The sequence below is a fragment of the Saccostrea echinata genome, unplaced genomic scaffold (assembly GCF_033153115.1).
Source record: "Saccostrea echinata isolate AGI-Se365-2 ecotype Australia unplaced genomic scaffold, CSIRO_AGI_Sech_v1 ptg000056l, whole genome shotgun sequence".
In the NCBI taxonomy this organism is placed as follows: domain Eukaryota; kingdom Metazoa; phylum Mollusca; class Bivalvia; order Ostreida; family Ostreidae; genus Saccostrea; species Saccostrea echinata.
The window spans coordinates 6,006,438-6,031,401 of NW_026889805.1; the positions used below are offsets into that span (position 1 = coordinate 6,006,438).

A 24,964-nucleotide genomic window follows, 5' to 3' on the forward strand; every position below is an offset into this window, starting at 1 on the left:
CCTCGGGAATCAAGTTATTGAACTTTCAACCTAAGAAAATGAAAGTAACAAAATACTGACTCCGTGGATTGGCACCGTTGAATTGAAATAACTTACACACTTATTGAAGTTGTTCAGTTCTGCGTAAGTAATATATTTATGTATAATTGATACTGCGTATTCATTGAATAATGAAACTTCCGACTGAAGAACAGTTGAAGAGTAAAGACTCAAACATGCTGAAGTAGACCTTACATGTAATAGTAAAAGTCAAACTCCCTGTAATGTTATTGACATTAATAAATTTACCAGCAGATTTCAATGTTCTTCATATAACTCACCATTTCGGGAAGGGGGGGTAAGATGGAGGTCGTAACTAGTGTAACAGGAGAGGAGAAAAATGGACAAGTCGGGATTCAAAAACCTGGGCCCCCTAAATCTCCAGTCAGGTGCTCTACCAACTGCTATCTGGCCACCCGTGATCAAACCCATTTGACCGCCACACTCCTCTCTCCTTAAAGGTCTTCGGCCCCCAAAGACACCAACCCATAATCTCAGAGAGATTCATCGAGACTAAAAATTTTGGACAGATGCCTCTTTCAAATCTCAGACCAGTGCCACACAAAGTGACTAGGGAAATCTTGGCCGGACTTCAACCGCTTGTTTTGATCAATACAGGCTGAAATGAATTCCCTGCCCACTTCAACTTTTTGCTTTGGACATCCTTTTAACTCCCTATCAATATAAAATTTTTGTTTCTTACCTTTTAAAGGTTTAAATCCAACAAAAATCAAGTTGTTGATTTTTTCATAGCACTGACATATTCGTTCAAACCTCCAGTGCTGAAGAGTTCCAGCAATAGTATGCTTCAAATACTATGTACTTTGGTTCATTTCTATAGGAAATCATAGTAGACAAATCTCGCTGAGCTTAACCAACTCAGGCTCCTCCCTGGCAGGTCTTTCACCTGTCACTTCTAGGGCATGGCATGGCAACAAATCTGTAACAGGAAAGGAGAAACTGTAAGGCTGGGTACCCTGAATCTCCAGTCAGGTGTTGAGCTATCTGGCCATCGGCGATCAATCCCGTCTGACCGCCACACTAGTATATACATAGTACATAGGATGGCCCATATAATATAATTATATTATTATACTGTTTAAACTCGCAGTCAAAGACTCAAGTGCTGATCTAGAGGGTCAAGGAGATGGGGGGTCCGGACTCCCCAGTGAATTTTGGAGTTCTTAAATTTCTATGTAAAGTAATAAAAAACAAGACTTTGGTCCCCCATCCCTCTGGGAAACACAGTGTCCTCGTAATGGTAGAAGGGGAGTCATGTATATGAAGAAAGAGGATGGATGAACATGACGAGCCAAAAGCTTATAGTGTGACAAACATGAAAGTGAAAAAATTAAATCTCAATTATATCAAAAGTTTCCTTGATATTTCATCTAACATTAAAATATACTTTATGTAAAGTCTCTACAATTTGCAAAAATCTCACAAAGATTGAAATTATTTGCTTATGAAATATTGTATACACATTAAAGAGGGCAAAAAGAGTCATTACTCATACTATAACACTATTTTTTCGATATGAGTGGGTCTTCGCTCCACTTCCTTGAAGTTTGCATGAAAATATACATTTTTTGGTTTCCAAAAATATGGAGCAAAGACCCACTATACCTTAAAAATAGACTTTTATGGCATATCATTCACATCTTTTCGAGAAATACTTGAAGTCCATTAAGTCAATGGTCATATCACAAACATGATTTAAATGCCACTATTCACCAGGACTTGTGTAGTCTAGTGGTAAGCTTGCTAGTCTGTAAAGAAAATGATACTCAGGATTTTAATTGCTAGGGTTCGAACCCCAAGAATACCACATTATCTTTTAAATAAAAGAATAAATTTTGCCGAGAAAATTTTCCTCAGAAAAGTATTGTTTATCATAATTTTATAAATTTCAATAATGAGAACTTTACTCTAAATACTAAATTCACAAATTGAACATGATTTTTATATATCTGAAGCTATAGGCTTTCTGCACGCTATGTTCGCCCATCTCCTTTTTTAGGGAAGTGAATTGTCTTACCCCCCTTTCCCAACAGCAAATAAGGTATATCAAAAGAAGGTTTTTTCATTTTGCTTGTCCAATATGTGTTTGAATTGTTGTGGAGCTCCCCCCCCCCAACACACACACACCCCCCTTGAAAAGAATTACTGGATTGGTGCATACAGATATCACCTCCAAGCCAGAATTTAAAAAAAAAAAAAAAAAGCCACGTTTTTTGAACATTTATTGAAAATTATATTGTATGCACTCATTCCATGGTATATTTAAATATCCACAGGTGCTTGAGGACATGAACCCCCCTCCCAATATAAACCCTCCCCCCCCCCCCCCCCCCCGGCCTTTTCAACTTTTTTTTCTCATACATTATCTTTGAATGACATATTTCTGATATAATCTATACCAACAATTAGAAAAATTAATACCTAAAACAAAAATTTTACAAAATCTATCCCACTCTCTATATATAAATCAACAAGGTTGCCAACTTTGTCCAAGTTTATTCAACGGAAGTGATGAGAAGGTGACTTTAAATATTACCCATTTCCCCCATATAACTAAATATGCATGCAAGATATCTTCACTAAGATACTTTCTTGTTTTTTATACGAATTTATTTTTTCGAACCTTTACTAGATTTTACATGAATTTCCAGAGAAAAGTAGGTGTTTTTATATATTGTGTTTTTTAAGGGGCATAACTCAACAAAACCTGCAAATCATGAAAATTATGAAAGTTTGAAAATTATTAGAAACATTTCATTTACATCAGTGGTTTTAAACTCTCTGTTTCCAAAACATTTGAAATAAATTTTTAATGTATAACAACCAAATTTCTTCAATGCTTATTTCAAAATAGTGTTAGTTAGGTATAAACTAACTACACAAAGAAAAGCTAATTTAAATACATTCATGCATTTAAAAAAAAATTGAAAAAACATGTAATGTGTAAGTCATTTGGAAAAAATTTCTGGTATGTACATGTAGTACATGTACAACAAATAATGCATCATTTTTGGATTTATTTTTAATTAATTAATTTATTTATTTATTTTGCTTTTAATAGGATACTCCAGTGTCATGCCAACCACAAGGAGCAAGGAAAAGAAGAGAAATAGTCCAAAAGGCAACAACAAACAAGATTCAGAAAGCCCGGACAATCTTTCAGTCTCCTCCACAGAGTCCCAGGAAGATAACTCTCAGAGTGACACTTCGCAGTCATCTACATCCCCGATTTTAAAGAGTAAAAAAAGGTCTCCAAAAAGTCCATCAGAGAAAACTTTAAGAGAATCTAGTGTAAAAGAAAATAAACAGTCAGGTTCAGACCTTAGTTCATCTTGTTCATGCTGTGCCTGGTGTGTCATGATTACAGGGATACTGAGCTGTGTTCTAATTGTGTTGTTCATACTAGTTGTAATCTCCTTGCCACAGGGATCAAATGTTACTGACTCGTACCATGCTAAAATAGATATAAAGGAAAAATTTACAAATAAGTTCAAGGAATTAAGAAAGGAATTTACAGCTCAAGATAATGAATTTTGGAAGAAGATAAAAGTCCCCGTCATGCGTGTAGTCCAGGAAGAGGAACCAGAATACCCGGCAGTTATTTTGCTTGTCGTTCCAAAGGGAGGTACCACATCTAGAACTGCTACCTGTCTGGCAAAGAACTACATAACAAAACTCAGCAACCTTCACACTGGTGGAAACCAGAAGGGTGGCTACATAAATGTCCAAAGTATACGTGCCGATTCGGTGGATGATGTTAAATATCAGCTTGATAATGAAATCAAGCATGTGTTTGATACAAGGGCTCTTAAACTCCATACTGTTGTCATTGATCATATTGAGGCCCTTGATCCCCAAGTCATGTTGCTTTTCCATGGTTATTGTGATGGTGACCATGCACCTTATAAAAAGGCAGTAATCATGTTAGTCCTTCATACTGACCTTGACACTAAAGTAGCGGATGATTTGGACAGGGTTGTAGATCAACATCTCCATTCTCTGTGGCAGAAAGGTCTTGATGATGATAAGATTCCTCCATTAATTGCTAGAGTGGCTAATAACAAAGCAATGGTTCGAGATGAAAAATCAGAGACTCTTTGCTAGTAAAGAGTACATATGTGTTGTTGAAAACGTTACATATCTTCATGTTCATTGTAATTTATGTTGACTCAGTTATTTGATTATTATAAAAGTGATGAATAAAATACTTTTCAATGAGTTTTGAATGATCTTTTTTTAAAAAAAGGTGACAAGCAGAAACTTTGAAGACAATCCGCTTATAGGCTTGTATTAATGGTAAACCCCCACCCACTACGTATTATTAGCTCAGCTGAGCTGAAAGCTCAAATGAGCTTTTCTGATCACATTTTGTCTGTAGTTCGTCTGTCAGTCTGTCTGTAAACTTTTCACATTTTCGACTTCCTCTCTAGAACCACTGGGCCAATTTCAACCAAACTTGCCACAAAGCATCCTTGGGTGAAGGGGGTTCAAGTTTCTTCAAATGAAGGGCCATGCTCTCTTTCAAGGGGGGATAATTAGGAATTTGTGAAAAAATAATGGCATCTTTTAAAAATCTTTTTCTCAAGAACCACTGGACCAGGAAAGATGAAACTTATGTGGAAACATCCTCAGGTAGAGTAGATTCAAATTTGTTCAAATCATGACACCCGGGGATAGGATGGGGCAACAATGGGCAATTTAAGTTTTACATAGAAATACGTAGGAAAATTCTTTAAAACTCTTCTTCTCAAAAACAACAAAGCCATGATTGAACATATTTATATTGAAGCATCCTCAGATAGTGTAGATTCAGATTTGTTCAAATAATGACCACCAGGGATAGGGTTGGCCACAATGGGTGATCAAAGTTTAACATAGGAATACATAGGAAAATTCTTTAAAACTTTTATTCTCAAGAACAGCAAAGCCATGATTGGTCATTTATTAATGGAAGCATCCTCAGGTAGTGTAGATTCAGGTTTTTCAAGTCATGACCCCCAGGGGTAGGGTGGGGTCACAATGGGGGATCAAAGTCTTACATAGAAATATATCAGAAAAAATCTTTTTCACAAGAACAGAAAAACCATGATTAATCATATTGATATGGAGGCATCCTCAGGTAGTGTAGAATCAAATTTGTTCAAATGAGGGTCCCCGTGGGTAGGGTGGGGCCACAATGGGGGATCAAATTTTTACAAACACATATATACAGGAAAAAATCTTCTGCTCAAGAACAGCAAAGCCATTTGTTATATTGATATGGAAGCATCACCAGGTAGTTTAAAATTAAAAGCCCCCTCCCCCCCCCCCCCCCCCCGTATACTTTTTAATGCTGAATTGATTTTTGCTTCTTCTTTTTTGAGCCAATGTGCTCAAGTGAGCGATGTGGCCATGGGCCTCTTGTTATTAAACTAGCATGGCGACAACATGTACATAGACAAGCCTTGTTTTCCTCCTGCAGAAAGGACGACGAAATGTACAGTCACACATCAGCATATTGTCGTCAGTGACAATATGTACTTTGAACATCTGCATTTTTTCCGTCAGAATATTGTTTTGTAAATTATTTTGTTGGGTCTTGAAGAGAGAGAGAAAGATTATGGCAGAGAAATAAGTAAACAAGCAGTAATGTAGACAGAAAACATTTTTTTTTTCTGTTCAGTAGTAATCATGATAATAATTATCTGCCTGGATTATGTTTTTGTTTGATTCTTATAAATATACAGATATTATTTGGATTTGGGGCCGATATTTTTTAAAAGTCTTCCGTCTTCTAATTAAATCTGCCTCTAAAGAATATATATATTTGTTAAATTCAGTAAAGAATAGTCCCTATAATTATTCTCTATATTGAAAAACAGTCAACATAGTTGATACTAGTTCCTCATTGACGGTCAATTTAAGTGTGGTTGTAACGCGTCATTTGATTGGATAAAAAATAGTTTATATCGTATAACCTGTGTTGCCTACGTCACAATGACTAACCGTCAAAAACGTATCAATCCGCTTGACGTTATATTTAAAATATGTACAATATGAAGGCATTTTTGAAGGAGAAATTGACTTATTTTCTACACACAATGATAGAGAATTAATTATAAGGAATGAATTTAATAGCTACCCAAGTTATAGCTGCAGAACTGTAGAGTTAAGATTTTACATTTTAGTCTTTGGCCATAACGCTTCAGATCCCGTAAAGTAAATAAAGTGCAATTTACGGCGCAAGATTTTCTGCGCACTTTGGGATGTATTTCGCCACTTTCCATCAGTGGTAAATCAACGACATTTCATCCCCTAATTCTAGACATATTTTGTAACCAACCTCATGGCCGTAGGAACCGGGGGGCACGGGGGGGGGGCGTGCCCCCCCCCCAATAATTTTGCCGATATATAGATTACTATAGAAAACATAGATAGTATGCCTGTGCCCCCTCAATAAAAACGTCTGAAGACCGATGACCTTTTTTTTGCTTGTCAAGAAATTTTGGTAGTAGATAATTCCCCCTCAACTGAAAATGTATGGCTGTGCCCCCCCCCCCCCAACTGAAATTGCTTCCTACGAGCCTGAACCTGTATATTTTATCCACCTCCTAACCCTTATAGTTGTCTCTACAGACCAATAAACTCGCTTGTTGTGAATTTTATGCCATCCGACAGCAAATTCACAACAAGCGAGTATATTGGTCTGTAGAGACGACTATATAAAGGGTTAGGAGGTGGATAAAATATACAGGTTGGTTATAGAATATGTCTAGAATTAGGGGATAAAATGTCGTTGATTGACCAGTGCTGGAAAGTGGTGTAATACATCCCCAAAGTGCGCAGAAAATTTTGCGCCGTTAATTGCACTTTATTTACATTAGGGGATCTGTAGCGTTATGGTCAAAGACTAAAATATAAAACCTTAACGCTACAGTTCTGCAGCTACCCAAGTTATACTGGTATAACACAGGCACTTGTTTCGGTAATAAATTTTTAACCCATAGTATAATAATAACACGTGTTATTATTATACTATGGGTTAAAAATTTATTACCGAAACAAGTGCCTGTGTGGTATAACCTGGGTTGGAACAGTTTACGCTTTTTTATAAACCGCTTAACTTCGCAGTTTATAAAGCGTAAACTGCCCCAACCCAGGTTATACGGTATAACTTGGGTAGCTATTAAATTCATTCCTTAACTATTGACTGACAGAGATTTTTTCCATTGATCCTAATAGGTTTTCGTAATTGGGTGAATTAAAAAAAAATGACCACCAAACTGAATTTTTTGGCAAAATTCAACTACTTATAAGTTATAAGTAGTTGAATTTTGCCAAAAAATTCAGTCATGCTTTGGTCACACTTTACAATTAGTGATCAAACCCGCACTTGATCTCCCAAATATCGCAAAAATCATCGGAAAATGCAGGAAGCTTGTGGGGCATTTCAAGCATTCCACGACTTTAGCTGCAGAACTATCCAAGCGGCAGAAGCTACTGGGGATTCCTGTTCACGATTTGATTCAGAACGTACCGACTAGATGGAATTCCGCACAACAGATGATGCAGCGTTTGACTGAACAAAGACGCGTCCTTACCGATATCATGCTTGACGATAAAGTCACTAAGAAGGAGTTTTCTCTACTTCTTTTAAAGGACCATGAATGGGAACTTATCGACCAATTATCTAATTTTTTGAAGGACTTTGCAGAAGTCACAACCTACATGAGTACAGAAACGCATGTATCCATTTCTCAAATCTATCCGATTGTTTGTGGGCTCCTTCGGCGAATTGATGATTTTTCTGGGGACATGGAAAGTAATAACATACACAGAGTTCGCGAAACTGTTAAAGATGAGCTATTGCGTCGTTACAAGCCTACATCTAAGGATACTGCCAAATCGATCGCGATGGTCGCTTCTTTCCTAGACCCCCGGTACAAAAACTTGAAGTTCTTATCTAAGGATCAGAGAAATATTACGAGAAGTGAAATAGAGTCTCTGTTGGATGATCTGCCCCTTAGCGACACCGCTAAATCTGTAGAGCCACCAACAAAAAGGATTCGGCGGCCAAGTGGTATTGAATTCCTTACAAAATTTTCACCTGAGAAAGACGTTAATGACCGGGAAAACGAACTTGATATTTACATCGGCGAGGAGTTAGAATCTATCGAAGACCCTCTTTCGTGGTGGCGGGGAAACGAAAACAAATTTCCATCGATCGCTAAACTGGCAAGAAAATTTCTTGGCTCCCCAGCAACATCAGTGCCATCAGAACGCATATTTTCTTCGGCCGGATTACTCGTATCAAAATTGAGAGATCGTCTGTCTTCAGACACTGTTGACAAAATCATATTCCTGAACAAAAACTGTTGACTTTCCATTATAAACATGATAAATGTATAATGTAATTATTAATGCTTCTCTGTAATATAATCTGATAATTTTTTGTCAATTAAAGCCTGTTTTTTTTTTCCTTGCGATAAATTATGCATCACTTTCCTGGGGTTTGTTTGTAAAAATATAATGAAAGTACAGTTAATTAGACTTCATTGGACGATTACATACCATTATATATTGTTATCAAACGTAGGAAACACACCGCAGCCGAGACACGTTTTGACAATTTGATAATTGTTAAAACAACTCGCTTACTTTGTAAGGACATTTAAATGGCAAGTCGGTAATTGAACAATATCACAGGCACCTGACGTATAGATAGTGTTTATCCCATTTTATTTTAATAAGCTTGACGTGCTGGCAATTTTTGATGTTCTTTTAAACTAAAAAAAATTTTTGATATAAAAATACTCTCTACAAGTCAAGTGCCTGTGAATATCTATCCAACGCAAATGTCATCTACTAGTGAAAAACAAAAGAAGGATAACTCTTGCATAGTCTTCGCAAACAGAGCTAAATATTATCCAGAAAATGTTCCGAATGTTCGACTATCGTTCGAATAATGCAATCGAATAGTCGACTACGGAAAATTAAAATTTTGACATCCCTACTTATAACATATTTTTCACTTATATCATCATATTGCAAATGCATTCTAGTTTAAAATCCTGAAGTGGCAATGGAATAGACAACTGGATTAAAAAGTTTCAGAATTTTTATTAGTAAAATTTCTTTTGAAAAAAGAAAATATCATCACACCTTGAAAGACTTTCTAAAATACATAATCACAAGAAATTATAGTTTTTTATGCTTCAAAATGGTAAAAGGGGTATAAATGATTAAATCTATACCTTGAATGAATATCTTCTCTTGTACATGTGACAAAAAATTGGCTTTTTGATTGTTATTTTACATTATTTTTTCAATTCTGGTTTGAAAAGTTTTAATATGAAAAAAATATGAAGCAATAAAATTCCCCAAAGTTCACTTTTTTGTCCGTTCAAGTCAATTCTTTAAATCTAGGCCAAAAAAGAATTGTTATATACGAGTTCTCTTACAAAAAATACTAGATTTTGAAGTGACCCTATGTTACATTATTGTGTTGCACTCCTGACATCTGATATGTATTTTTTTAACATTGTTTTAAAAATTACAAAACACAATAACCCATTCTTACTTTGTAAATCAATTTGTCGTGTTGATATTTTTCATCGTTTACAGCAGGTTTTTCATATTTTGAAGACCTTAAAACATGATTATTTGCAAAGTGTAATATATATAAATTGTATTTAAAATATATGTGAAATGTTGAAAAATATTCCCTGAATTGACTGTAAATTTTCTGTAATTTGTTGATAGACATAGTGTTTTGAACATCAAATAGTATCAAGCATTTTTTTTCAACTTATTTTTTAGTAAAGATAGTTAAAAAGCATCGGTAATTATGAACCAGTTTTGTTGCACTCCTGACTGCAGTAAAGTTTAAAATTAAAACCATAGAACACAAAAATTGAGGTGTGACGTCACTATGTAGACAGGACGGACTTTGTGGGGCTCCGATAATGTTTGTCTTTTTTGAGTGATTTGAAATAGGATATTCAGGAATGAGTGATTACTGGAACTATGTAAGTTAAATATGTAACAAAAAAGTCTTGAAAAAAAAGTTATTTAAGAGTTATTCGTGTTAGCAATTTCCCAAAAGTTATTTCTATATAGAGTGTATGTCGCCATTGTGAGCACCTACTCACTACTCATAAGCAAGACTACGTTAGAACTTCAAGGCCTCTACACTTCTGTTTGTTTATACATCGTGTAAAGCACTATGGCCACTGACAATACTGAGTTAAATCCAAGCAAGAGAGCCAGACAGGACAGTAGCGTCTTACTCTCTGGTGATCTAAGCAAACTCAATGATTTGTTAGACTCCGTTTCCTCGGATGAAAACGTCTTCAAACAGGCAATCACTCTTATACTCAATAAAGATAACTTTAAAAACGCTCTTGCTGGAGTTTTTGTCTCGGAGATAGGCTCACTCAGAAAAGAAATAAATGAGCTCACGTCGAAAATCGACGAAATGGAACAATATTCAAGGCGAAATTGCCTAAAATTTACTGGCATACCTGAAGAACAAAACGAATCTACTGATAAGCTAGTTCTGAATGTCATCAACAACCTGGTTCTAAATGAAAACAATGAGAAAATCTCGACCAAAGATATCTCAAGGTCACACAGAGTAGGCAAATACGACCCAAGCCGGAAAACCAGAGACATTATAGTAAAATTTATTAGTTATAGAGATAAAGCTAGAGTTTATGCAAATAAAAGAAATTTAAAATCCTACAACCAAAACCCAACAAAACAAACTGGACCCATCTACATCAATGAAGCTTTGACATCCAGACGGGCGGAACTATATGGGAAAACTCGCCAAGTAGTAAAAAATAAAAAACTTGACAGCTGCTGGACGTATGACGGTCGAATATATGCGAAACTCCGTGGTCACCATGGGAAGAAAATATTGATAAACACAACAGAGGACCTAGAGTGTTTCCAAGATGACAACGTAGACGAACAGTTTCTTGCTTCGACGCCAAAATCGTAAAACACTGTGTTTATAAACATTTCCACGTGTTCGCGTCTCTCAGACGCTTGGAACCTCGTCGAATCAGTGTTTACCTACTTTCGTTTTCATTTATAAACATGTGATTGACAGATCAACATAACGGATGTCCCAAACATATGTACAGTATGTTCAAATTTATTCTTATACTATTATGTTTGTCACGCTGTCTTCAAATCGATCTGCATGTGTATATAGTTGGATGTTATATCGTTCTGTCTCGTATTATTTACATCCCAACACATGCATGTAAATACTACAATTCAGTTATGTACAGCGGTACTCTATTACCCGTTTTTCATGTTATTTTCATAATGCATCTCCCAATTTCTACGTGGGAAATGTGCGAGTTAATGCACTTCTTTTTTCAAATTTTATGTTTACTGTTTTGTGCTTTTTTATTTTCTATTTATTTCGAATTGACACATCTCATATTGCCAAATAATTACAATGTCAATAAATCCCATTTCAATGCGGCCCAGTTGCAAATCAAACTTTGGATTTTGCTTAACCACAGTTTTTGATAATGGGTAATTCCCTTGAACAACACCGTGCCGCGATTGGGGTTTTTTACATTAAATGTCATAATATACTGTCAAGGTCTGCTTTTAAAGTTTCAAAATCTACTACACTTTTAGATATTTTGCTATTCATATCCAGTATCTTCAAAAAACAATATAAAAATATGTCATCTTGGTCTCTCAGAATTAATTTTTTTGCACAATTATTCATGTTTGTCATTCTTTTGCTATCTGGTGATATTGAAACAAACCCAGGCCCACCTGCTTCAAACTCTCTTGATATCCTGCACCTTAATATTAGAAGCATCAGAAATAAGATTGATTCCCTAATGTATTTAGTTCAAGATTTTGATATACTATGTTTTAGTGAGACTCATTTAGACACACATGTTACAAATGAAAGTTTGTTCATAGAAGGTTTTAAGAATATTTTTAGAAAAGATCGCAATTCTTATGGTGGAGGTGTAATGATTTATGTTTCAAATTTAATTAAGGCTAGTCGAAGAGAAGATTTAGAACCAATTAATACTGAACTCATTTGGATAGAAATACCACAAGTAAAGGGAAATCTACTTATATGCTGTATTTATCGTCCACCACACACTAATAGTGTCTTTTGGCAAAAACTATCTTGGTCCTTTGAAAAAGCTTGTGATATCTCCAGCAATATTGTAGTACTTGGTGACCTTAACACTGATTTCTTAAAAGTTAACAACTCACATGAGATTCATACAATAATGAACAGCTGTAGATTAACAAATATCATACATGAACCTACAAGAATTACTTGCAATACAGAAACCCTTATAGATCCTATCATTATTAGTGACAATATACATGTACATGATTCTGGAACATTGAAAGTTAGTAATACAGTTAGTGATCATAAAGCAACTTATATATATATTCACCAGAATACCAATGTTAATGCGGCATATAAACGTAAAATTTGGAACTATAAGCAAGCAGATTTAAAACTCCTCAATGATTTAATCCTACAATGCGACTGGAATAGCCTTATTGATGCTACAGAAAACATTAATACTGCAACAGCAAACTTCACGGAAAAGTTTAATTCTATTATTCACCAATGCATACCTGAAAAAACTGTAACCATAAGGCCAAATGATAAACCATGGATGGATTCTCTTCTAAAGAAAACTTTGCGTATTCGCAATAGGCTAAGAAAAATAGCACAAAAAACAAAAAGAGAATCCGATATGGAAATTTTTCGGAAGGTAAGGAATAAGTTTAATAACATGAAAAAATATGCTATCAAAAACTATTATGACAATATAGATTCTCATCTCAAGGATGCTAGTCTGAACAATCAAAAACTATACTGGAAGTTACTGAAAGACACTTTTCACATTACACCAACAAATGAAATTCCACCTATTCAGTTTACAGCCAACAATGGCACTGAAAATTTTGCATTTTCAGACATAGATAAAATTGAACTATTGAACAAATATTTCACATCAATTACAGTCTTAGATGACAGTAATCAGGAGCTCCCAAATATAGTGTCTAGATGTAAGGATAATTTTCCGGATATAAAAATACAAGAACAGGAAATTATTGATATAATTTCTATTATTCCTGTTAATAAAGCAGTAGGTCCTGATTGCATCAGCCATAAAATGTTAAAATCTTGCAAAGACACTATCTCAAAACCTTTGTGTATACTATTCAACAAATCCCTAACACTAAAAACTTTTCCAGACTGCTGGAAACTAGCACATGTTCTTCCACTATTTAAGAAAGATGACCCTTCCATCACTACAAATTATAGACCAGTTTCTTTGCTGAGTTGTATAAGCAAAATTTTTGAAAGAATCATTTTTAAACATGTATACAATTTCTTGTATTCACATAATATATTTTATAAATATCAAGCAGGTTTTTTACCAGGTCATTCCACAGTATATCAACTTTTAGAAACATACCACTCTATAGTAAAAAGTATTGATGAAGGTAAATTCTGTTGTATGGTGTTTTGTGATTTATCCAAGGCATTTGATAGAGTCTGGCATAAAGGCTTAATTTACAAACTAAAAATGTATGGAATCAATGGTGATATGCTAGATTGGTTTGATAGTTATTTAAGCAATAGAACACAACAAGTCATGTATAGAAATCAATTTTCCTCTGTAGGACATGTAAAAGCTGGAGTTCCTCAGGGCTCAGTACTTGGTCCTTTGTTATTTTTACTGTATGTAAATGATGTGGCTGAAAATATGATATCTGTTTGTAGATTATATGCTGATGATAATTCCTTACAACAATGTTCAGATAATATTAATCATATTGAACAAAATCTTAACCATGATCTTAGAATACTAGATGAATGGTCAAAGAAATGGTTATTGAAATTTAACCCACAGAAAACCAAAGCCGTATTTTTTAATTCAAAAAATATGCAGCAGTTTCCTAAATTATATTTTGACAATTGCCAATTGGAATATGTTACAGAACACAAACATCTTGGGATACTTCTGTCGTCCAACTTAGGATGGTCTGATCATATTGATATCATTATAAAGAAAGCATACAAAAAACTGGGGCTTCTTAAAAAACTAAAATTTACTGTGTCAAGAGATATTCTATCCCAGATGTATATATCTTTTATTAGACCACAACTTGAATATGCTGTTGAAGTTTGGTCTGGATGCACAAAAACAGACATTGAGAATCTTGAAAAAGTACAATTATTTGCTGCAAGAATAGTTACTGGGCTTACAATTATTGCTTCAAGAAATTCATTATATTTGGAAACAGGTTGGGAACCATTGGAATACAGAAGAAACAGAGCAAAATTAATAACAATGTATAAAATGCACAATAATTTAGTACCTAATTATTTACAAAATTTAGTACCTGATACAAGAGGCAATATTTCAGGATACACTACCAGGAATTTCTTAAATTATTCTTTGCCAAAATACAGATCAGAACTATATAATAAATCATTTATTCCTGATACAGTTAGAAAGTGGAATTCCCTTAGTCTTAAAACAAGGGAGGCAACTTCTATCAAAATTTTTAAAAACTATCTGCACAACAGTATTGCAAAACCTCAGAAATATTTTTCATATGGAAAAAGGTTTTTGAACATAATTCATACAAGATTAAGACATAATTGTATTTTAAAGTCTGACTTATATCGCTGTAACCTAATAACCAGTCCTAATTGTTCTTGTGGACTACTAGAAGATGCATATCATTTGTTTTTTGCTTGTAAATATTATGTAAAAGCAAGGAATTCCTTAATGAATAAGCTTTTATCATTTAATTATTTATATGTTATAGATGTACATTTAATGTTATGGGGAGATGATTCTCTTACTATTGAACAAAATGTTGAACTTTTCAAAACCATTCAAACTTTCTTAAATGAATGTGGTCGTTTTTCAAAATAAGCTTACTTTTTAAAAAAAATTTCTTCTTACCAATTCAAGTTATACTTGTACACTTAAAACTTTTTTTTTCTTTCTATAACTACGTATATGTAGTAGACCATATGTATATATGTTTTTTATTTTGGCAATTTTAACAAAATGTTGTATTAGGAGAAGACTATCTAAGTTTCTGAACTTGTGTCCGATCCTTTTGACTTTGTCAATAAAATATGTTCAATTCAAAAATTCATAAAGTGTTGGCAACATCAAGTGGTAATGAAATTGTGCAATACTTATAGTCCAATACTTCATAATTAAACAGATGAAAGTATTTAAAATTCACATTTTATCTGGAATTATACCCTATTTTATGCCAAAAAAAACTAGCTTAAATGTATATTTAGAAGATAAAATATATTTTAAAGCATATTTTCCTTTAGAAGACAAACACAGTAACCCACCAGAAAAATTCTACTCATCATTTTTTCTTTATTTTTATTCTTATTGGATGATTTATAATTCTAACATATTTGTTGCACTCCTGACCAAAAGCATTGGTGCCTTTAAAGTAGAATTGTGAAGTGAAAATTACATAAGAACTTGTTCTGTTGTTTCAGTGAAGTTGAGGAGGAATTACTTGAATTTAATGACAATGTTTTAGTGTGTTTATTTTTAACGTTCATTAAAAAAAATCACAAAAAAGATAAAAACACATCTGAATTGATAAAATTGAAAAAGGAAGGATTTTAATAATAAAACTGTCAATAATTTAGCATTAAATTATACAAAAAGATCATTATTAATTAATGAATACTTCTAAGCATGAATAGAAGTCTTTTCTTCACACAACTTGAATCTTTAAAAAAAATGTGTTGCACTCCTGACCATAGAAATATGGATCTGAAGCACAGACAGATCCTGCAATTGATAAATCTATTTGGTAAAAATGTTCTTAGTGTCTTTATTTTCCAAAATAAAAATCAGAAAATCATATAATGATAATAGTTTTTTCATGCTTGGGAGCAAAACATCAAATGTTGCACTCCTGACATTTTTGGGAATGCACATATACTTGACTCTCATTAATGCTGCTTGTGATTTATATAACATTTTTAAGTTTTAAAATGTATATCAGTTATTATTTTACACTTCCAAAATTCTTTTTTGTCTTAATTTTCTATGAGAATTTTACAATTGATGTTTTTTTGGCAACACTATATTTTTTCTGTTGCACTCCTGACATGGTATAACATTTTTTTAAACATCAGCCACGACCACAACTTGAGTAAACAAAAGTTATGACAGTCCACATTTAAAGCTCAATACTTTGAATATTATCAGGAAAGTCTTTATTTTCAACATGAAGCATTATTTTTTATTTCACAGATCTCCAAAAAATATTGAAATTTCAAAATGTCACAAAAAGGTGTAGCACTCCTGACAATTTTAGCATCATTTTTGGGCATAACTTTTTTGTTAATTGAGATATCAACGAGATATTTGGCAGGTATTTAGACACTATCTAAAGACATATACTGAGACATAGAAATCTATTTTCATTGCATGTATTTTTAGTGTAGGTTGATAAATATGCGTTTGAGCACTTCTGTATAGTATATGTTGGCAATTTATTGGAGACCCCCCCCCCTCACCGCACGTTTTTATGCCCCCGTCATAAATTAATGACCTGGGCAATAGTGTTACCCTGTTCCGTCATATTCTGTCATCATTCACTTTCCGTTCATTATGTCTGCAACAGTTGCACACATTCAACTCAAATTTGACATATGGATACGTCATAGGAATACGCAGGTCAATTTCGAATTTGGTCATGGTCCAATGATTTTTGACAGAGTTATCCCTGTTGAACTTAGGAAAAAATAAAAAAATTCAGTTTCTGCTCTTTAACTTTAGTAGGGATGTATGTATAAGGTTGAAATTGCATATGCAGGTATTTTACCAGAAAATACAGATCAAGTTTGAATTTGGTTATGGTCCGATGATTTTTGACAGAGTTATTTCTCTTGAACTTAGAAAAAAAATAAGAAATTTTCAGTTTCCGCTCTCTAACATTTGTAGGGATGTATGTATAAGGTTGAAATGCAGGTATTTTACCAGAAAATACAGGTCAAGTTTGAATTTGGTTATGGTCCAATGATTTTTGACAGAGTTATCTCTCTTAAACTTAAAAAAAAAAATAAGAAATTTTCAGTTTTCACTCTCTAACATTTGTAGGGATGTATGTATAAGGTTGAAATTGTATATGCAAGTATTTTACTAGAAAATACGGTTCAAGTTCGAATACAAATTTAAAACTAAATATTGCATTTGAAATTTTGGCTGCTTGCGGGGGCATTTGTGTCCTTATCGACACATCTAGGTTTTTTTTTTTTTTTTTTTTTTTTTTTTTTACAGATCGAACAGTAGCCATTGAAACGATTTAAATAAGACACACATCAAAATTCACAAATAGAGGTACTTTTCATAAGATAAAAAGAAACACTAAAAGATATTACTAGATATTTTACCCACAGGCACTTGACGTTAAATATTTTTCTTATTTAAAAAATATAACCCCATACTAGTACCTAATTCGTAGTTTATTGATAAGATTGCTCCGTGGTGATAAAACACGTTGATTTCAAAATAATGTAACATCAGTTCCATTTGATAAAATAAAATGACTCTTTTCTCATCAACAAAATAAATGCTTTTACATATATGATAATATGTTGACTTTAATTTTTTAGACAGAATGTTACGACGAGCAACATTTTCTATTTTCTTCTTTCTTTTTTATTTTGAATGACCCTTTTGTAAGAAAAACTATATTTGATTGGAATTCTGTTTTTGCCATCATCCAATCAGGTACCATTAGTATAGTGTATCAGGAACAGAGAAAACGTGACGGACCAGACCAGGATTCAAATCCTGCCCCATGAACTTTGGTCAGGTGCCCAATCAGCTGACCAAACTGGATTATCTGAACACTTATAATGAATAAACTTGCCTGTTGTAAAACCAAAAGATTTTTCAAGCAACAGGAAGAAAGGGAAATTGAATTTTAATTTTTCAATGTCAGAACTAAATAATAGTATACTAGTATTTCATTTGCAGCATTTTACGTGAAATAGAAATTTTGCTAAACTATCTTCATCTTGTTTTTAAAACCTCACAATCTTTAAATGATATTTGTACAACAAAGAGAATAATAAACTGAACATTTGCCAACTATGGACTGTTAAAATGACAGAAGTATCAAGTTTTGCTAACATCTGTCTGAGCTTCTACTATTGTTAGATAAACATTTCTATGGAGTTTCTGAATCAAGTGATAAAATGTCATTGAAAATCTTTAGCTTGTATTTAAAAAAAAAATATGGGTATACAAGATATATGTTCGATTGCACATATGAAAGGTGCAATTCTCCCTCTTTTTTTAGCTTACCTGTCTAGAGGCTAGAGGTGAACTTGGATGTGTATTGTATGTACATTTGTATATATGTACGTAAAATATACAGCTACATTATTAAGATAAAACATGCTTTACGGAGCATGTCACTTTTTTTGCATTACAAATACATTTTTTTTTAAATTAAAAATTGCACTTTTTGTAGTTTTCATTTCCGGCATTTTAAAGTTTTCATCTAGGACCTTTATCATATATAGTACTTTTCCGGCAATTAAAACAGAATTGAAACTCCCCTTATAAAATTTTTAAGAATAAATCATTGATATTCAAACAATAAGGTTTGCTTAGCTTTTAAAGAAACTATAATGAAGATTTTACCCTGGAGCACATGTAGGTGTTGTGAAATCTCGCTCATCTCCTTTACATTTAGCTAGACTTAGTGCTGCATGTTTATAAGGTGTATTGTAATGTTTTTATTCGGAAAATGGGAATGGAAATAAATCTAATATTTACATGTATATCTTGTTAAAATTTTATAATTTAATTTTGGTTGTATTCTAGCCTCTGATTGGTTAATATCCAAAAAAGAACACAGGTTAAATCTGTATAACCTGGTTTGGTATGGGGACACGCCCCCATGACAACCAGCTGAATCATCTGTATCCATGCAATCCTGTCATCTCCAACCTCGGGGTTCATAGCAAATTCAAAATTTAATAACTGTACCTTTAACTTCAGACAGTAGCTCGATCTTAAAACATGTAAACAACAAAATGGCTGCTAGGCATATATATTATAGTCTCTAGGTCCCCTCACTTCTACGGTTGTATTATTGAGCGGTATACTTTGAACTAATAAGAAGCACTGCAATTCTACACTGTCAGTTGTATAATGATTTTAAAATTAAATTATAAGGAATGACTCTAATTTTTAGCGAATTTATTTCGAGTATAACCTGGTTTGGGTCAGTTAACGCTTTATAATCCGCTTCGCGGAGTATATAGCGTAAAGTGACCCAAACCAGGTTATACTCGGAATAACTTGGTCAAGAATTAGAGTCATTCCTAAAATATCCACCTATTGGTTAACGTTATTTGCCGGAAAGGTATCCTCCAAAAACCCCGGAAATGTAAAAAAATAAATAAATAAATAAATGTCGGAAATGAAAATTAAAAATGTCGGAAATGTAAACAAAAATATCGGAAATGCAATGCAAAATTCTGGAAATGAAATGCAGCGCAACGTAGATCCTTCGGTATTGTTCAAATCATAGCCCCTAGGACAAGGGTGGGGCCAAAATAGGTTTACAAGCCTCAATATATTGTGAATTACATTAATTGTTGAAAAAATGGATTTCAATTTGGAAATGACAATAAGAGGGTTTCATTTAAATGATTTTATTTATATATTCATTTTTCATGAAAGAGAAAGTCGACCAAGGTGAGCATTGCGGTCAATGGACTCATTGTTTGTCACGTTTTGTTTTTATAAAGTTGCATTCGATCAACAGTTTGACACGATGTGCCATCCTGCATTAATTTTTATTAAAAATAAATATTTCGATTTAAACTGGAAAATATGTTCTTTAAATTAAGTGAAGAAGAATCATTTTGCCAATGCTTTAACGGATCTTGTTTAGGTAAGTACAAGTGTACAAATGATATGAAGGATATGGCATGTTGCTTCATTTTCCGCTTATGACTCTGTCGCTTATGTTTCAAAGTCGTCAATACTTCGCAGTTTTTTTTAATTTATTTATTTGATCAAATAAAGAATGGAGGAGTACAAGGTGAGTCCAATTCCCCACTCTGAAAGAAGACATTTCTCATTTCTAAAAGTTCATAAATTGTTACATTTTTCAAAAATTGTTTTGTCAGTATCATCTTTTACACATTTGATTCCTTTATTTTATTGAATAAATTATTAATAAATAACACATTTTTTTAAGATATGTGAAAATTAAAAAAAAACTGCTTCACGCTTTATTCGAACCCTCTTCAAACATAAAGGTTAACGCTAAGAAATCTACGTGTCAGCGATGTGTATCAGTGTGATTTAAATAAACGAGTTTGTTGAAGCGTTTTCAGAAATGTTCATTTTTCTTATAGAATGGGTTCATATTTCATTTTTGTTTGAAATATGAAATAGATTTTACATTTACTTTTCCGTCATTTAAACGTCAATAAAGAATGGAGACTTGACCCATTCATGTTAAAAATTCATTTTTTTTTATTGCTCTTACAAACCCATGCCTTTAAAACAGATTATCAATTAATAAGTCGTTCAGTAAAAAAAATGAATCGAATGTGTTGAAAATAACATTACTGAAAACATAATTTTAGTAAAATACAGTTGAACTTCGGTATCTCGAACACTGATATCTCGAATACCATGGATATGTCGAAGTGATTTGGAAGTCCCAATCACATATTCCTTTAGTATTTTATCCCCGATATCTCGAATCCTCGGATATCTCGACGTTTTTTCTCGGTCCCATGGAGTTAAAGATAGCGAGGTTTGACTATATAACTTTTCCGTGAAATTTGAAAACTGAGAAATATATTGTCTCAGTCAGCGGGGGCGCCTTGTACGCCCTCTTTCTTTGAAGTATTTTAGCTTAAGTTAACAGCAGTTACTTTTCAATTAAAGTCCTCAGTTATTTGAATGTCTGGGAGGGGAACAGACTGGAAGAGTTTAGTTCGAGGGGTCGACAAAACGCATTTTGCCCGAGACCAAAGACAATATTTTTTTTATATACCTTTTAATCTTTTTTACATACTTGTATCTTTTGCTGGCTTCCATGATGTAAATTTCCTTTACCCGCACTTCGGTTAAACTCTGTCAATTCTGTCACTGTCGAACACCAACGAATGCAAAAACTTTCCCCAAAGGACTGCGAACGATAGTATTGTTTCTCTGCCTACCTCCAGATCAATTCATATTCTAACTTTTTTTTAATTCATATCAACTTTCATTTGAACTATTTATCAAAAAAAATATAAAAAAAAAAGACAGATAACACTATAATTTTGGAATTTTGGTAAAACATGCTTTTCACCATAGAAATAAAAATCCCCCCGTGAAACAAATATTGTTTTACGGGTATTATATTTTTTTTCTTATCTAGCAAAACTTTTATTGTTTCACCGGGGGTTGGGACAGGACGAGGAGGAGGCATATGTTTCAGGCCCATAGGAAGCAATTTTAGCTGAGGGAGAAGGAATTAAAGTTTTAAAACCATTTTGATATTTTATCAAAAAAAGGATTTAACTACATTTTGTAGATTCCGAACTTGTAACCATCATTTACCAATTGAAAGCGGACGCTGGCTTAATATTCCAAGACAAGACAGAATTTGTTCCCATTGTAAAAGAAATCGGATATGAATTTCATTATATACTAATGTGCAGTTCACTACAAAAAGAAAGAATGCTATGTTTAACAGAAAACATATAAGATTTAAGAATGTAATTAGTTTTAAAAACATCATGAATAGTAATAAACAATGCTTTCTGAGAAAAATGTGTTCGTTTATAAAGAAAATAAAATATGCTCCCCGGCCCAGAATTCCCATACTTTACATTTAACGCAACGTACTAATTTTTGTTCTTTATTATTTTGCTATTGCTATGTATTAAATCACCCATGTGTTGTAAGTCTCTATATACTATTGTAAAATGGCGAAGAGATTCAGATAAATGATTGATTGATTGATTAATGTTAAACGTTTACAGTGCAACAGAATAGAAAACTGCCCACTCGATAACAATCATATATTTTTTTTATTAATATTTCCACTTTATTTCAACTTACCATCTTCACGTATAACTATTAAAACCCGAATTTTACTCATAATTGAATGAGTTTGCTGTAATTCAGCAGAAAGAGAGAGAAAAAATAATGCCAGTGATATTGTCTGAAAGTTTTAGATATTTTTTAGGTTGTTATAATATGTAAGTAAACTAGAGTATTCCAAAGAACGATTGTGTCGCCTGCTTTGTAGCCTAATGCCTGACCTATAATGCTAATAGTCAATAAAAAAAACTGACCACTCTTAGATTTATCTACATCATTGATGAAGCTACAAAGCAGGCGACATGCGTTCCTTGGAACACTCTAGTGTATTCTTAATTGGTGTCATACTTCTATAATGTTTGGTTTAATCACAGGAGGTGCGCTAGAAAGATGTTACCTGTTGCTGTTTTCCTATTATTTGGCATTATATCGACTGTGCAAGGTGGTCATTATCACTTGAACGGAGGAAGTGGTGAAGAATTTTTTTTTATTCTGAGACGTTAGGCATAATGATATATTTCTCTTCATTCTTATAAGAGAGAGAGAGAGAGCTGTTTCAGATTATTTTCGACTTAAGTTACATGTAACCTATTAAATACAATATATATTTTAAATAATATTATTCAGGAAAATTTAAAAGTCGCAAATGCCAGAGGTCTGATGATGGGGTGGTGAGGTTGTATTATATCTTCAATCATCTTTGAGTGAAATGGCAGTAAACCAAACCACAGCCTTGCGTTTTTGGAATTCTTAATTGATTCATATACCTAGTATATATTTTTAAAATGATTCGGGGTTGCTATAAAAAAATATTCCTCGACTATTACGGAAGCCTTACATATAGTCCTAAGACAACAATGTAATTGAAGTAAAAGGTTAAAGTGCCCCAAAAGTTATATTGCTTTATGACTTCAATAGTTAAACATAAAAGTGCATATTGCCGGTACATGTTTTTTTTCTTATTGGCAATTGAAAAGTTTGAACTTCTCATGAATAATAAAAAATATATAAATTATTTACAGTGTAATAAGTACAAGTACTTGAAATCAAATTTGTATTAAAATTCATCAAATTTAGTTTGGAAGGGTTGGAGTGCATGTTTATGAAAACAGTTGCACAAGTTTTGCATTTCTGTTTTTGAAAAACCCAAAAGTATAATGGTAATGGTAATGCATTACTTAGATAAAGTAATGGTAATGTAATGCATTACTTTAAGAAATCAGAGTAATGGTAATGGTAATTTAATGTCCAAATTCTTGAAGTAATGGTAATGTAATGCATTACTAGTACTTTAAAATGTAATTCGCCCCAAGCCTGAATTGTGCAATATTGACATGGCTTTGTTTTCATTGATAAGATTTGCAATAAATAAATTTATAAATTTAATTCTGGCATTCAAAATACTATATATATTATTTGTTATCATGAGCTGTACATGAATTAATATAAAAATAGTAATGTTTTCTGAAACAGAATTGTATTCTTTCAGCCCTTCCGGCCATTGGTTTCAGCGCCAAGCTTTCTCGTGATATCCAGTTAGGAAACGGACAAGCGGTAAAATACGACACAGTGATCACCAATAAGGGTAATGGTTACAATAAGTGGTCAGGGCATTTTACAGCCCCACTTAGAGGACTGTATCTGTTCTCCTGCACCATACTGGCTCAGCATCCGTACTCCGTACATATTGAACTAATGAAAAATGGATCCAAAATCTCCACCTTATATTCCACCACCTCTGGTCAAAGTTCACAGTCCGTTGTCCTAATTTTACGTAAGGGAGACACTGTTTGGACACGACAAGCCTGGAACGGACGGCGTCTGCATGATCATGTGGGGTACAACATGTTTACCGGAGTCCTGATATCAGAAAATGTCTAATGGTTTAATTGACTGGAGATTTAGTTCATACTTGTAAATAAAATCATTACAATTTAAATAAAATCGGAATTATGGATATAAGTGTGATTTTTATTTTTTTTAAATTTAATTCATTAAGCATTTAAGCTTCAACTAAATTTGTAAAGTTGTTGAGCACATTACACCTACAATATGAAATATGGAGATAAGGAACGATAATCAAGATCAAAAGTCCATTGAAGCAATACAAATCTGGAGCAGAGCAAACATGGACCTCTAAAATCATCAGAGGTAGGATCAGGTGCCATGGAGGAGTGATCATCTCCTGTCGTGTCACACCCGTCGTGTACTCATTGTCATGATCGGACAAACGGAATAATCCGTAGACAATTCAGTGTGTAAATAGTGGCCTAATAATTAGTATGAAAAACAATTGTCAGCATTCGACTTAATGATAGATTGTATTTGCTGACAAGGTCATTGTATCGACCATAGAACTTATTCTTGTTTAATCAACTTGTTAGTCAATAGTTTGCCCCGTTTTAGAAATTGTTGGTGTGTAGGGCATACTCTTGCATATCGAATCAACTGGGAGACATAAACTCCATATGCAGGTGATAAGGGTATATTGCCACATAAATAAGGGAAGTCGACGATAGAAAAGTTGAAGTCATCACGTTTATCACAAAGTTTTGTTGTTATGTTACCATTAACGTCTTTTTTCTAGTAAAATATCCTAATATGAAACAGATGTGTCAGACTCTGTGGAATATTTCAATTCAAGTTCACTGTTCAAGTCTTACGTTTTGATGTTATTGATTTTGGTAAACATTTTTGATTTCATTTTGTTAACAGTTCCTTGGAATTTTTAGGTAGCCACATCTGATTTACATCACTTCTCGACTATATTTAAG

The 24,964-nt window shown here is 33.3% G+C and overlaps 3 protein-coding genes across 4 annotated transcripts; all 3 read left to right on the top strand.

Moving 5' to 3' along the window:
• Nucleotides 1-39: 39 nt before the first annotated feature.
• LOC133172957 (uncharacterized) lies at nt 40-4,278 on the top strand. The gene is made up of 2 exons (XM_061307819.1): nt 40-123; nt 3,122-4,278. The coding sequence occupies exon 2, from the start codon at nt 3,136-3,138 to the stop codon at nt 4,162-4,164; it is 1,029 nt and encodes a 342-aa protein (XP_061163803.1). The 5' UTR covers nt 40-123; nt 3,122-3,135; the 3' UTR covers nt 4,165-4,278.
• Nucleotides 4,279-7,401: 3,123 nt separating this feature from the next.
• LOC133173373 (E3 SUMO-protein ligase ZBED1-like) lies at nt 7,402-8,427 on the top strand. Its single transcript, XM_061308357.1, has one exon. It carries the CDS (start codon nt 7,603-7,605, stop codon nt 8,416-8,418), a length of 816 nt encoding a protein of 271 aa, XP_061164341.1. The 5' UTR covers nt 7,402-7,602; the 3' UTR covers nt 8,419-8,427.
• A 2,492-nt stretch (nt 8,428-10,919) lies between these two features.
• On the top strand, nt 10,920-24,152 carry LOC133173350 (complement C1q tumor necrosis factor-related protein 3-like). 2 transcript variants are annotated; one of them, XM_061308336.1, is made up of 2 exons: nt 10,920-11,188; nt 23,680-24,152. In XM_061308336.1, exons 1-2 carry the CDS (start codon nt 11,182-11,184, stop codon nt 24,069-24,071), a joined length of 399 nt encoding a protein of 132 aa, XP_061164320.1. In that variant the 5' UTR covers nt 10,920-11,181; the 3' UTR covers nt 24,072-24,152. The 2 variants fall into 2 exon arrangements, with proteins under 2 accessions (XP_061164320.1, XP_061164319.1); XM_061308335.1 differs by lacking the exon at nt 10,920-11,188 and adding an exon at nt 22,569-22,662.
• The last annotated feature ends 812 nt before the right edge of the window (nt 24,153-24,964 follow it).